This window comes from Schistocerca cancellata, chromosome 8, assembly GCF_023864275.1.
Source record: "Schistocerca cancellata isolate TAMUIC-IGC-003103 chromosome 8, iqSchCanc2.1, whole genome shotgun sequence".
Taxonomy (NCBI): Eukaryota; Metazoa; Arthropoda; class Insecta; order Orthoptera; family Acrididae; genus Schistocerca; species Schistocerca cancellata.
In genome coordinates this window covers 18870891-18883825 of record NC_064633.1, presented here as the reverse complement: position 1 = coordinate 18883825, position 12935 = coordinate 18870891, and the positions used below count along the sequence as shown (strand labels likewise).

Genomic DNA, 12935 nt, shown 5'->3' with positions numbered 1-12935 from the left:
GCGGGCGGAATAGAACATTCGAGGCGAGTTAGTATAGCGCAACTGCACTAATCATGTTCATCTCTCTTTTTATTGTTTATTTGCATAATGTTTTGTAGGTTGTAATATGATTGGAGAAGGAAAATACTGTTAGTGCAAGAAACTTCGTCATGCAGCATTTGTTTATCCTTGAGCACTGTATCCCAAAGTTTTGTATTCAAAGACATGTTTTTTACATCTGAAGGAGTGTCCTCCAGATCATGCGAATAATGTGCTTCGTTTTACCTGCAGTACGGTAGTGAGTCCTGGTTGAGTGCGTCGTTCCTTCCTTGTTAACGAGTAGCAGGAAAATGATTAAATGAAGATTCTGACAATCATTCCATTTAAGCTGTAGATTATTATTCTTTTCATTTTGTTTGTCGGTACCAACTGTTAATGTACGAAAGTAATACCGACTGGAGCCGGAAGGAGTGGCTGAGCGGTTCTAGGCGCTACAGTCTGGAACCGCGCGACCACTACGGTCGCAGGTTCGAATCCTGCCTCGGGCATGGATGTGTGTGATGTCCTTAGGTTAGTTACGTTTAAGTAGTTCTAAGTTCTAGGGGACTGATGACCACAGCAGTTAAGTCCCATAGTGCTTAGAGCCATTTGAACCAATACCGACTGGACACCACTCAATACTCATGTTCGATGCCGCGCGGGGTAGCCGTGCGGTCTAGGGCGCCTTGCCACGGTTTGCGCGGCTTCTCCCGTCGGAGGTTCGAGTCCTCCCTTGGGTGTGGGTGTGTGTGTTGTCCTTAGTGTAAGTTAGTTTAAGTTAGATTAAGTAGTGTGTAAGCCAAGGAACCGATGACCTCAGCAGTTTGGTCCCACAGAACGTATCGCAAATATCCAAAATATCATGTTCGACACTTTGTCTACTAGCATTACTCGCATCTTTCTTACACCCTCGATATTGTATCCCAAACGTTAATTTCAGCAGTACTTCTGCACACTGTCCCACGTCATTTTCCGTCTCGTCTTTCATCACTACCTTCCAACTCACTTCCGGACACAGTTCCACTCTGGCGCCACTTGGCCGGGGGGCATCCACCTGCGTTGCACGCCGTGCGCACGTAAACAGCTCACAGGGGTCGAAGCTTCAAAATTACCTTTCATGCGATCGTGAAAGAAGCGCAATACTCTTCCGGAGAATTCCTTTTCTTCATGGTTCTTCTACAATCAAACAGTTACATCCAAAGGGACGCTGAGTACCGGGGTGAGTGTACTTATTTACGTGTAGCGAATTTTAAAATCTATACATTAATGAGAACTTGAGGTGACATCTGAGGTCTCCCAGGATATGATCACCTTATAGTATAACCGATATAACACTGGAAACTTTGTTGAAATGCCTAATTATTTATCGGTACACCCATGCGCACATCGCAAATACAACACAGGATCTATATTATTCAAAGCAGGTACAGGTCACTGGGACTTCAAAGCGACACGGGCATGAATGTATCAATCAATAAATGTCCGTTTAATTGCGATTCATTATTACGCCTCGCTACCCACACTCCACAATGATCATCAATAATAGTGTCGTTCCCTTTCGAAGAAACGGGATTCGTTGCAGCAATACAGGGTAATGCAGACAACAAGTAGAAGTGTGCTGTCAGGTAAACAGTCATGACGAGCAAAGCGCCTGTGATTTTGTGAGCTCGATTGTTATTGTAGCAGCATCCCATTTCTTAAGCTGATTAGAACGAGCAAATCGAAGACCTGGTATAATACAAACGCATTACAATTACGTCTGAATTTTGGTAATTTACCCATCCCACTTGATGTAACAGATCGCTCCTCTCACCTGTCACATTCCATTCCTTTCTCTCTATTGCAGTCTTAAACTTTGATCGCCGATTCACACCCAAAATATCCCATCTCCTTGTCTCCTTTTCACGAAAATTTCATTTTCGTCAAAACCCATTCATCTTGCGCTGCGTTTAACATCCTACAAGTTTTTTAATCCCATCTTCCTTTGCATCCATGCTATGAATCACAGCTCTTTCACATAAAAAAACAAATCATCAACACAATTATCCTTCATTTGAATTCTGAAATATTACGTTTTATCACTGTCCATCTTTAAATAAATCGAATTAAGCATAAATATGCAATCATTTTTGTTTTTGATTTCAAAGCAGGTACATTGTCTCCATTTTAAAACTGCTAGTGTGTGTTTTAAACAGCTTCATAGCGTGGCAGCCGATAAGACTGTCCTTGTGAGGGAGGGGATAAGAAATCACAATAAATGTAAGACCACACTGTCAACTTGGAAACGACTGCGTGATGTACTGATGATATTGAAAGGAGACTGACAGTTCACAAAACATTCTTTGGCGTTTTCTTGCACGTGGGCAATCGAAGATTTTTGTGGTGAGGTATGTTGATGGAAATTGCAATGGTTTACTGCCACCCCGAAAGTCAATTAGAGACCAATAATTAACTGCGATATCCAATTAAACTGCCTTAATTAAACCGCTTTTTTGTACGCCATAGGAATTTCTCGAGATTCGTTATTGCCACCTTCCTTGAATGGAAATTTCTGCAGTACTCTGCGTACTCACTGACTTCAGTCAACTTGTTGCCCCCGGTGGCTTATTCTTAGATTACATATTGAGAATCGGCCGCCTGCGCACTTTTAGTGTCGGCCGAGAGGTCAGTGTGCTGTTTACACTTAATTTCAATACGTGCATTAGCGACGCTTTGTATCTCGCGTGTGAAACACAAACAAACGTAATTTTGCTTCAGTTTTGTCTCCCAAGAACCACCTGACCGTTTCAGTTACTTCTTGTCTTCCGACATTCTTTCATCTTTCCACCATGTCCCTTTTTTTCTTTCTTCAGACCATTTCACACATATTCTCTTACTGATTCTGCATTGGAATTCTAAATTTAACATTTTCTTTCTAAGGATATCTCTTTCTTTTGGTTTTACGTTGTGTATTTCTAAATCCTTTTTCACTTCTGGGATCCATCCTGTAACCTCCCTACTCGTTTTTGAACTGAACTGTCCAAAAGCCCCTTTTGCAAAAAATGTTGACGCAAGAAAAAGTGTTAATGCTGTCTGGCCATATTCAAGAGTAGGAGACGCTTTTATTTCGCAACGGCAAGAAATAGTGGCACCAACAAACATTTGGATGAATCTAAGATCACGGCAACATTTAGAAGTTTTTTTAACATGGCTCATGAGTGTATATGCGATCTCACTAATAAGCAGATCACGTCGAATGAAGATGTAGCCCTCACACTGAAAGCCTAATGTCTGTCCACGCAAAACACGAAATATAACTCACATCGAACACAGTCCGGAAACAGCACGCAGTCTTGACGTCTCGCGAGCACTAAGTTACCTTACGAGATGCAAGGCCACGCAAAGAGTCCAAACTTCTTGTGATGATGGCAGTTTGCCTTCGATTTCAGTAATAATCTCGCTGTAAAGTTTGTACTCTAGTCAAGTACAGACATAAGGATGAAGTTAAGAGCACGTATGCTGATCGATTACAGTAATGATTTCATAAATGACCGGCGAAGAAAAATAGATGATAGACGTTTAGTGAAATTCATGATTATTAATACCTAGTTAAAAAGTAGTAACAAATAACAGATTACACTCGCCCCATGATGAACCACATGGTATGCAATTCCATCAAATATGAAAAGGAAAAGAAAAGAAAACTCTATGCATACGCACCAGAATAATTTATGCAATATAAAATCAGGGGTAGTATAACGAATCTAGCACGCTGACCTCATATATGTACAAGTGAAATACCGGTACTGCACCGCAAGCATGGGACAGGAACCATCTCTTTGAAAATCGGAAGTCTAAACGTGAATGAAGGTACAGCTACAGACTTTAATTTGTTGCAAGAAAAATATTACACCGAGCAGCTCAAGCATGCTGCAGTCTTACCTCAGTTCAAATACACATCGTCCACAAGCCAGCTCGACCTGCGCCGAGAAACAGGAAAAGAAACAGGTTGTCCACACAAGGTAGACAATGCCTTTGTGTTCGTTCAGTGAGCCATGCCAACAAGCGAATCTCCCTCTGCAGCCCTGCGGTTGTCTTGTTTACCGTACCTCCCAAGTATCTCCTAACAAACGCACGTTCTCTTTACAAGTCAAGGACTCTAGTACATTTGTGAATCGATAATCCAGGTAAAAAATTTCAAGCTTGTTACTTTCTTTTCTAATCAAGACTTTAATAAATACGGCAGAGGTAATGTTAATCAGAACACAGGGAGGAGTTGTGATCTAAATAACAATAAATCTATTCATTCTTAACATCAAAAGACAAAAAAAAACGGTTAAAGTATCGTCACACAAACATTTTTATTTGACAAACGCTTTCACGAACAGGGGGTCTATGGTGGACAAAGTGATCTGCTGGTGATCGACACACAACACTAACCAGGACTCTAATCGCTTTATCTGACTTCATACACGTGAATCCGGGGTATGGTACAAAAACTACGCCACAATCAAGCATCTATACATTTCTAAAAAAAGAAATAAAGTTCGAAAGAACAGGGTGCTGAGAAACATGTATTGGAGCCCTACGCCGTGGCAGCGAATACTTTACCCTTCTTCTCGTCAGGGCAGTACACCACGATGCGTTCGGCAACTGAAGTCATGGACGGCAGCAATCTGTTATTACGAGGTGCATTCAAGTTCTAAGGCCTCCTATTTTTTTTCTCTGGACTGGAAAGAGATAGGAACACGCGCATTTTTTTAAAATGAGGCCGCGTTCATTGTCAATACGTCCCAGAGATGGCAGCACCATACGGCAGATGGAATTTTACCGCCAGTGGCGAGAATGAGAACTGTTTTAAATACTTAAAATGGCGACGTTTTCCTTACTTGAACAGCGTGCAATCATTCGTTTTCTGAATTTGCGTGGTGTGAAACCAATTCAAATTCATCGACAGTTGAAGGAGACATGTGGTGATGCAGTTATGGATGTGTCGAAAGTGCATTCGTGGGTGCGACAGTTTAATGAAGGCAGAACATTGTGTGACAACAAACCGAAACAACCTCAGGCTCGCACAAGCCGGTCTGACGACATGTTCGAGAAAGTGGAGAGAATTGTTTTGGGGGATCGCCGAATGACTGTTGAACAGATGGCCTCCAGAGTTGGCATTTCTGTGGGTTCTGTGCACACAATCCTGCATGACGACCTGAAAATGCGAAAAGTGTCATCCAGGTGGGTGCCACGAATGCTGACGGACGACCACACGGCTGCCCGTGTGGCATGTTGCCAAGAAATGTTGACGCGCAACGACAGCATGAATGGGACTTTCTTTTCGTCGGTTGTGACAATGGATGAGACGTGGATGCCATTTTTCAATCCAGAAACAAAGTGCCAGTCAGCTCAATGGAAGCACACAGATTCACCGCCACCAAAAAAATTTCGGGTAACCACCAGTGCTGAAAAAATTGTGGTGTCCATGTTCTGGGACAGCGAGGGCGTAATCCTTACCCATTGCGTTCCAAAGGGCACTACGGTAACAGGTGCATCCTACGAAAATGTTTTGAAGAATAAATTCCTTCCCGCACTGCAACAAAAACGTCCAGGAAGGGCTGCGCGTGTGCTGTTTCACCAAGACAACGCACCCGCACATCGACCTAACGTTACGCAACAGTTTCTTCGTGATAACAACTTTGAAGTGATTCCTCATGCTCCCTACTCACCTGATCTGTCTCCTAAGTGACTTTTGGCTTTTTCCAACAATGAAAGACACTCTCCGTGGCCGCACATTCACCAGCCGTGCTGCTATTGCCTCAGCGATTTTCCAGTGGTCAAAACAGACTCCCAAAGAAGCCTTCGCCGCTGCCATGGAATCATGGCGTCAGCGTTGTGAAAAACGTGTACGTCTGCAGGGCGATTACGTCGAGAAGTAACACCAGTTTCATCGATTTCGGATGAGTAGTTAATTAGAAAAAAAATCGGAGGCCTTAGAACTTGAATGCACCTCGTAATGGCGCGCGCCCGAAAAAAGCAAGTACACGGTCTCGCGTTCGGCTAATTCGGAATGCAGGTACTTGCCTATGAGCCTCTGAAACCCCAGTGAGGTCCAGTGTACAGGTGGACCCATTTGCTGGTCTGCCAAACCAATCTGACTCCGTGCCACGACTATGTGTGACGGAATATGTGAAATGTTTAGACGGCCGATTCAAGACAAATAAGTACACCCACGTATCACTCGTTGTGTGCGAGATGCTAGAACCAGTACCTCTGACGGTTCAGAAGGTGACTGCCACAGACTCCAATGGCACACTAGCAAAGGACACAAGTCTGTAGAGACCTGTGGCGAAGCGCCAGTACAAGAGTGTCCACTTCTCCTTCTCTCGACTTTCCTCGCCAGCTCGGTAGCAAAGTCCATTTAGATCTTAGACTTCTCTCACTTCAGCACAAGCCAATCACGAGCTGGAGCGCCGCATTCGAAGATGGGAGACTGCCCCTTGCTCTGCACAAACAGATTGGACCAATCAGACGCTTTAAAGTTAATTGGGAGAAAAAAAAAAAAGAAACAGATTCAGCTTTGCGGCCCCTTCCCACGCGTTTACGCCATGTCTTTTGGTAACAATATGACCAAGATGGAACCACAGCCCTCCATAAAAAGAGTTTTATCGCTCCTTTTGCGTCCATTTTGAAGTTTCCAAAGACTGGCCATAAACTCGCTAAAAGCCTCATGCCTTCACAAATGTGTTTTGTAACACGTCTGGACGTCCGGGCGCCCGTGACCTGTCCCACGGAAATTCGCAGAAAGCTCACAGTTGTCTCGTCAGCTTCCTGCCTAGCAAGGGTACATCCTCTGCTTTTCTGCCAGTCTTCAATGCGCTGCCCATTGCAGCAGTGACTTCTCAGCGCTAGTCAGCCTACCTGGATGCGGCTGCCGACCGACCGGCGCCATCCAACGTGTCTGCACAATGAGACCACAGAACTTGACAGTCCGCAAATGTTTTCACCCAGGATTTGCAGAAACAACGCTCCCCTCGGCCCTCAGTTGCCATATAGTTTTACTGCAGTCGTTTAAATCCGCACCCTATTCCTTTGAATGCAGGTAAAGCTTATCGCTATTCCTTCACTAGAGCACACAAGCAAGAGCGTTAACTACTGCCGACAATTTCTTCATGATGTATGCAGTCAGATCGTAATAAAGATCATCGTTCCTAAGAACATTAAGCGGCATGACACCGAATCAGAAGTGAGAGTGCCCTGCAATCTCTCATAATGTCGTTGGAAAAGATATGTGACTCAGAATGGATAGCTAGAAAGGTGGCTTTTTAACGAAAGACTTCAAAGTCCCCAGAGATACTTAAGATCTGTTTTGTCAGCCTACCATCAATCAAGTGGATATAAAATGCAGATTGCCGACAACGAGAAAAGCGTTTGTGAAAAGGGGAAATCCTTTAATGTCAAATATAAAATTAAGTTTTACAAAGTCTTTTCTGATCTAATTTTCTAGAGTGTTGCCTTCTCTGGAAGTGAAAAGAGAATAAAAGCTTTCTAAATTCTGTGCTACGGAAGGATGCTGCAGAGTAGATAGGAAGATCGAATGACTAAGTAGAAGGTATTAAAACGAATTGGGGAAAAAATAAAATTAAGGCACAGCCTGATTGAAAGGGGAGACTGAAGGGATCAGTTGATAGGACACATCCCGAGATATCAAGGAATCGTCCATTTGTTAATGGGGGAAGTGTGTGTTTCTTGGATGAGGGGTTGACAGGAGGAGTAGAAATAGTAAAAGCAGACCAACGCTCAAATATGATAAAAAGGTTACAATGTTTGTCGGTTGCTGTAGTTGTGTAGAGATAGGGAACAAGCTGACACAGGTTAGAGTATCATGCAGAGCTGCATAAAACAAATCTCCCAACTGAAGATTAGAACAACAACGTCATTTACCCTGTATACACATTCAAAAACATCAGTCTTCCTTTCTTTACTGTTTTCAACACATTTTTATATTGTTATATTTTTTAGGATTGCTTCTTAATTTTTTCTCTTATTTTCTTTATGTTAAGTTGGTGCATAAGTTCGTAGCGTTTTTGTTTTGTATATTGGTATTCCAGTTTCTATGGGTTTATATCGATTGCCATTTACATTTGTAGTTCACTGCTGCTATTTAAGTTTACATATTGTGATCTCGTCATTTGTAGATAGTGAGTCGAGCTTTGGGCGCTGGAAAATGGAGTGCCAAGTGGTGAAATCGGAACATTTCCGACATAACCTTCTGATTGAGTTCAAGACAGGGGTTATAACAGTGGGCGCAGTCAGAAACATTTGCGCCGTGTACAGGTGTATTGGACAGAGCATGGGAAGAAAATGGTTTCTCGTTTTAAGGAGGATCTTTTGACATTAATGACTCTCCACATTCAGGAAGACACTCGGGGCTTGATGAAGATCGTTTAAACGCATTAATCCACAATGATTCTCGCCAGTGTACTCAAGAAATGGCAGATGTAATCAGTGGTGATCATTCCACCGTTGTGCGAGAACTGCATGCAATTGAGCAGGTTAAAAATTCAGGTGTATGGGCAATGTATGCCAAAGCCAAGATCACAAAAATCTGCGGGTGACCTTATGGTGCTTGTTCTTCATTAATCGGCTTGTGAACAACACCAACTTTTCCTGGCCTGTATCGTTATTGGTGATGAAAATTAGTGTCTTTATCCTAACGCAATGAAAAGAAACGAATGGTTGAGCCCAAATAAAGCAGCAACTCCTCATACAAACATCTCTGTGCATCCACAAAATGTAACGTTACACATCTGGTGGAACAGGGAGGGTGTGGTGTACTACGATTTGATAGCCGAAGGTGTAACCATCACTGCTGACAATTGATGACAATAGCTGAGACGTCTTGCAGACACAGTTCAAGAAGAACGATCAGGAAGAGTGCGTAAAGTGATTCTACTCCACAATAATGTCCGCTCACATTCTGCTAGACTGAAAGATTGAAAACTAACGAGAAGTCGTCATTGTACATGGTACCCGAAAATCTTTAAAATGATTTTAAACAGAGAAATCAAAGATGACAACTGTTGATTTGGGAACGATAATTCTAGAATGATAAGGAAACGTAAGCATAAATAAATAAATAAAACTTTATGAAACCAGAGGCAAGACAGCAAATACGTAAGGCGTATAGACTACGAGGAAACCCGTAAAAGCGGGAGACAAAATATCGGAGACAGGAGAAAATGTGGGTAAAACGTGGGACACTTGGTAACCATACTGAAGACAGAACTCGTTCTTCTATTTTACTTTATTTTTTCCACATAACCAAGTGAGCATTTCACAATACTGGTTTCGACAAGCCAGTGATAATTTTTCAGACACTCAACAGATAAAAACAGGAGACAGTATCATTACACAGGGTGATTCTGCTGCCCCTACCTATGGGTTTTATGGAACCCACAACGCCTTCAAATACGACATGCACAGTTTTCATATTCTCTTGCTAGCTATGTGTAAACTATTAGTTCTACAGGAAAAATAAACACTACCTTTCTGTAGAAAATTTAATGTAGGTAAATACGTTTCGCTGGAGGCCATGTTTTCCGAGTTATTCAAGAAAATCCCGTTTGAAGGTCACTTTTGTATATTGTGTTGTTGTTGTGGTCTTCAGTCCAGAGACGGATTTGATGCAGCTCTCCGTGCTACTCTATCCTGTGCAAGCTACTTCATCTCCCAGTATGTACTGCAGCCTACATCCTTCTGAATCCGCTTAGTGTATTCATCTCTTGGTCTCCCTCTACGATTTTTACCCTCCACGCTGCCCTCCAATACTAAGTTGGTGATCCCTCGATGTCTTAGAACATGTCCTACCAACCGATCCCTTCTTCTAGTCAAGTTGTGCCACAAGCTCCTCCTCTCCTCAGTTCTATTCAATGCCTCCTCATTAGTTATGTGATCTACCCATCTAATCTTCAGCATTCTTCTGTAGCACCACATTTCGAAAGCTTCTATTCTCTTCTTGTCCAAACTATTTATCGTCCATGTTTCACTTCCATACATGGCTACACTCCATACAAATACTTTCAGAAAAGACTTCCTGACACTTAAATCTATACTCGATGTTAACAAATTTCTCTTCTTCAGAAACGCTTTCCTTGCCATTGCCAATCTACGTTTTATATCGTCTCTGCTTCGTCTTTGCTCCCCAAATAGCAAAACTCCTTTCCTACTTTAAGTGTCTCATTTCCTAACATTATCCTCGAATAATTCGACAAACTGCAGCGAAAACGTATCCCAGTGGAAAATGTAACTACATTAAATTTCCTACAAAAGGCCTTGTTCACTTTTTCTCTAGGACAAACATTTTGTACACAGTGAGCGAGAGAATATGAAAATCGCGTTCGTGATATCTGAAGGCGTTGCAGGTTGCATGAAACCCATAGGTAGGGGTAGCTCAGTCACTGTGTATAAGCTATAAAAACTGATTATAGATTTAAATGAAAGTGAACTTACGACGTTCGCAGCTTTTACATTGTCTGCCTCTGTCGGCAATGGTTCGCGTGATGAACAGTGGATAACAAACAGGAGTAATCATTACTCTAATGTGGGTAGCCGATCACATTGCTTGTTTCTAATTTTCTATATTCCAAAACTGAAGTTAGGTTTTTTTTCCCTTGCAGCAGTTTGAACTGTATTTCAGGTGTGCTTTTGTGTTCAGCCCTAACCATAACCACGGAAATTGCGATATATTACGGAAAACTAGTCAGATGTTTCTGACAATCAAGATTATAAATGTCTATTAGGTCCCAACAACGTCAGAAATCGTGAAATATACATAGGAAACGTGGTAGAAAAGCCAACAGAAGCACGCGATGGATGAGCTGGGGACTCCCTAAGTGCACTTTCGCCGATATGAAGAAGATAATCGATTAATTAATACATCTGCATGGGCGATATGTCAATTTTCTCAGGGAGATTACTTTCCGGATAGCTCTCGTATTTAGATGCAAATGCCAATTTCCAGACCTCACTGGTTTTGCGCTTCCTGTGCAGTCGACGAGAAGTACAACGCCACGACGACGCCGCTGCCGCCACTCTGGAGCTTCACGACGCGGCCGCCAGGCGGCAGCACCAGCAAGAGCCCGGCGGCGGACGGCGGCGGCTCCACGCAGCGAGCGACTGTGGCGCCATCCACGACCACACAGCAGGCGCGACCCACGACCACCGAGAAGGCGCGCTCCAGCACGGAGGGGACGCGGCCCACGACCATGCTGCGGGTGACAACGGCGCCGCCGGCAACCGAGACCACGGTGGCGACGACCGCGTCTTCCGCCGCCTCCACAGAGTCCGAGGCCGTGACGGACGAGGGGACGACCACGGAAGCAGTGGCGACGACAACAGAGCCGGTGACGACGGAGGTCGTCGCCACAGAGGCTGCGGCCGAGAACAGCATAGCGGAGTAGGGCGGCTGCACCGGCCGCCTGCTTGTTCTCCCTGACGAGTTTCGCCCGTTCTCCGACAGGAAAACGACGGATTTGATTGTGGGCTAACACACCGCTGTTCTTTTCGTGATAGTATGCGTTATCTTCACCATGCTCCCATGCCACTATTAACGTTCACTTGTAACATACGAGAGCTAACGTGACATTTTTGTATTCACGAGTTTACCTAACTTCTCTTCTCCTGCTAATATCATTCTCCGTCATCCTCAAATGTCAGTAATATTGGCTGAGATTACCATACTCAGGTATTCTTCTTCCTGTCCACTGTAGGTGGTCTTCTTTCAAAGTTACAGTATTCTTTCCGTTTTATTACATCAACATCCGAACGTCTGTCTGTTCATTCATCTTCCGTATCACTCGTGTCATTCGATATCATGTCTCTGACGTAACAACCATTTAGTTTGTTTTGCCGAACATATTACCACTTAAACGCCTGGAACAGAGATCTGTAGGACCTATCTCAAACAATATTAGTACCCCCAATTGGTTCCCATTATCTCTGGGACCTTCTGTAGCTGGTCCATACAGAGATCAGCTTCATTATTTTCTGTCGCATATCATCTGTTTTTGCACTGCACTTCCATAACTGGTTTAAATATCCCTTTGATTAAATATATCTGTGCTACAGCTCTACAAAACGTGAAATTCATTTTGATATGGGTATCCTTAGTTCCGGAGAGAGTCATGTAATGATTTTCTGGAAATAACTGATACTTGTTTTCATTTGCACCTTTTAGAATGCAGTGGCACATTCTCCGTTTGCACTTATATTGGCAAGTGACATTAACTTGATTTCTCGCACTTTTTAAAGTCTTTCACTCCTGTAGGATGAAGATACTTCACCATCAAATCAAAATTTATATCTGTAGTCACTTTTCAATCTGCAAGAACATGGCAAATATTTCTCTATCACTGAACATTTCCTGTCAGCATCAGAAGACAGCGACTCAAGTTGAATCCCACCTCTACCGTGAAATATTCGAGACCTTGAGTTGCATGTTTTCTCTTTCCAGTACAATTTCAGTTTACCAAAGTCGCCGTATAATATAGGTTATTTTGTTCTTTGCTGCTAAGGAATGTATGAGCGAACTCAGTTGCTACTTCACTCCGAAGACTTTTTTGTCGATTTGTTTAAACATCATTATCATGAACAATTTGCATTGAAACATAGCAAATAAATGTATATCAATAAAAATTATGTGGTACACTGAATTTATTATTACTTTCACTTTCAGCTAAAGGTGGGCACCTTCTTATTGGAATGAAATGACTTTATTTCACTGAATGTTTCAACGTTATGATCATAACAAGGCAGTGGAAGCGTGCATATCTCTATCACGTGGATACCTCTTGTTGCTGTACATATATTGCGTGAACCAAAGCCCCACCGACGAAGTTTCGGAGGTCAACCAAGGAATATTTTTTGAGTATTTTGGTGTAATGATC

At 42.9% G+C, this 12935-nt stretch overlaps 1 protein-coding gene across 1 annotated transcript in view; it reads left to right on the top strand.

Annotated features, from left to right (window-relative positions):
- The window catches only part of LOC126094988 (salivary glue protein Sgs-3-like), a 33840-nt gene extending 22390 nt beyond the window's left edge, over positions 1-11450 (top strand). The window contains exon 4 of the mRNA XM_049909642.1: positions 11041-11450. Within this exon, the coding sequence (XP_049765599.1) occupies positions 11041-11450 (410 nt within the window). The remainder of the gene's footprint in view (positions 1-11040) is intronic.
- The last annotated feature ends 1485 nt before the right edge of the window (positions 11451-12935 follow it).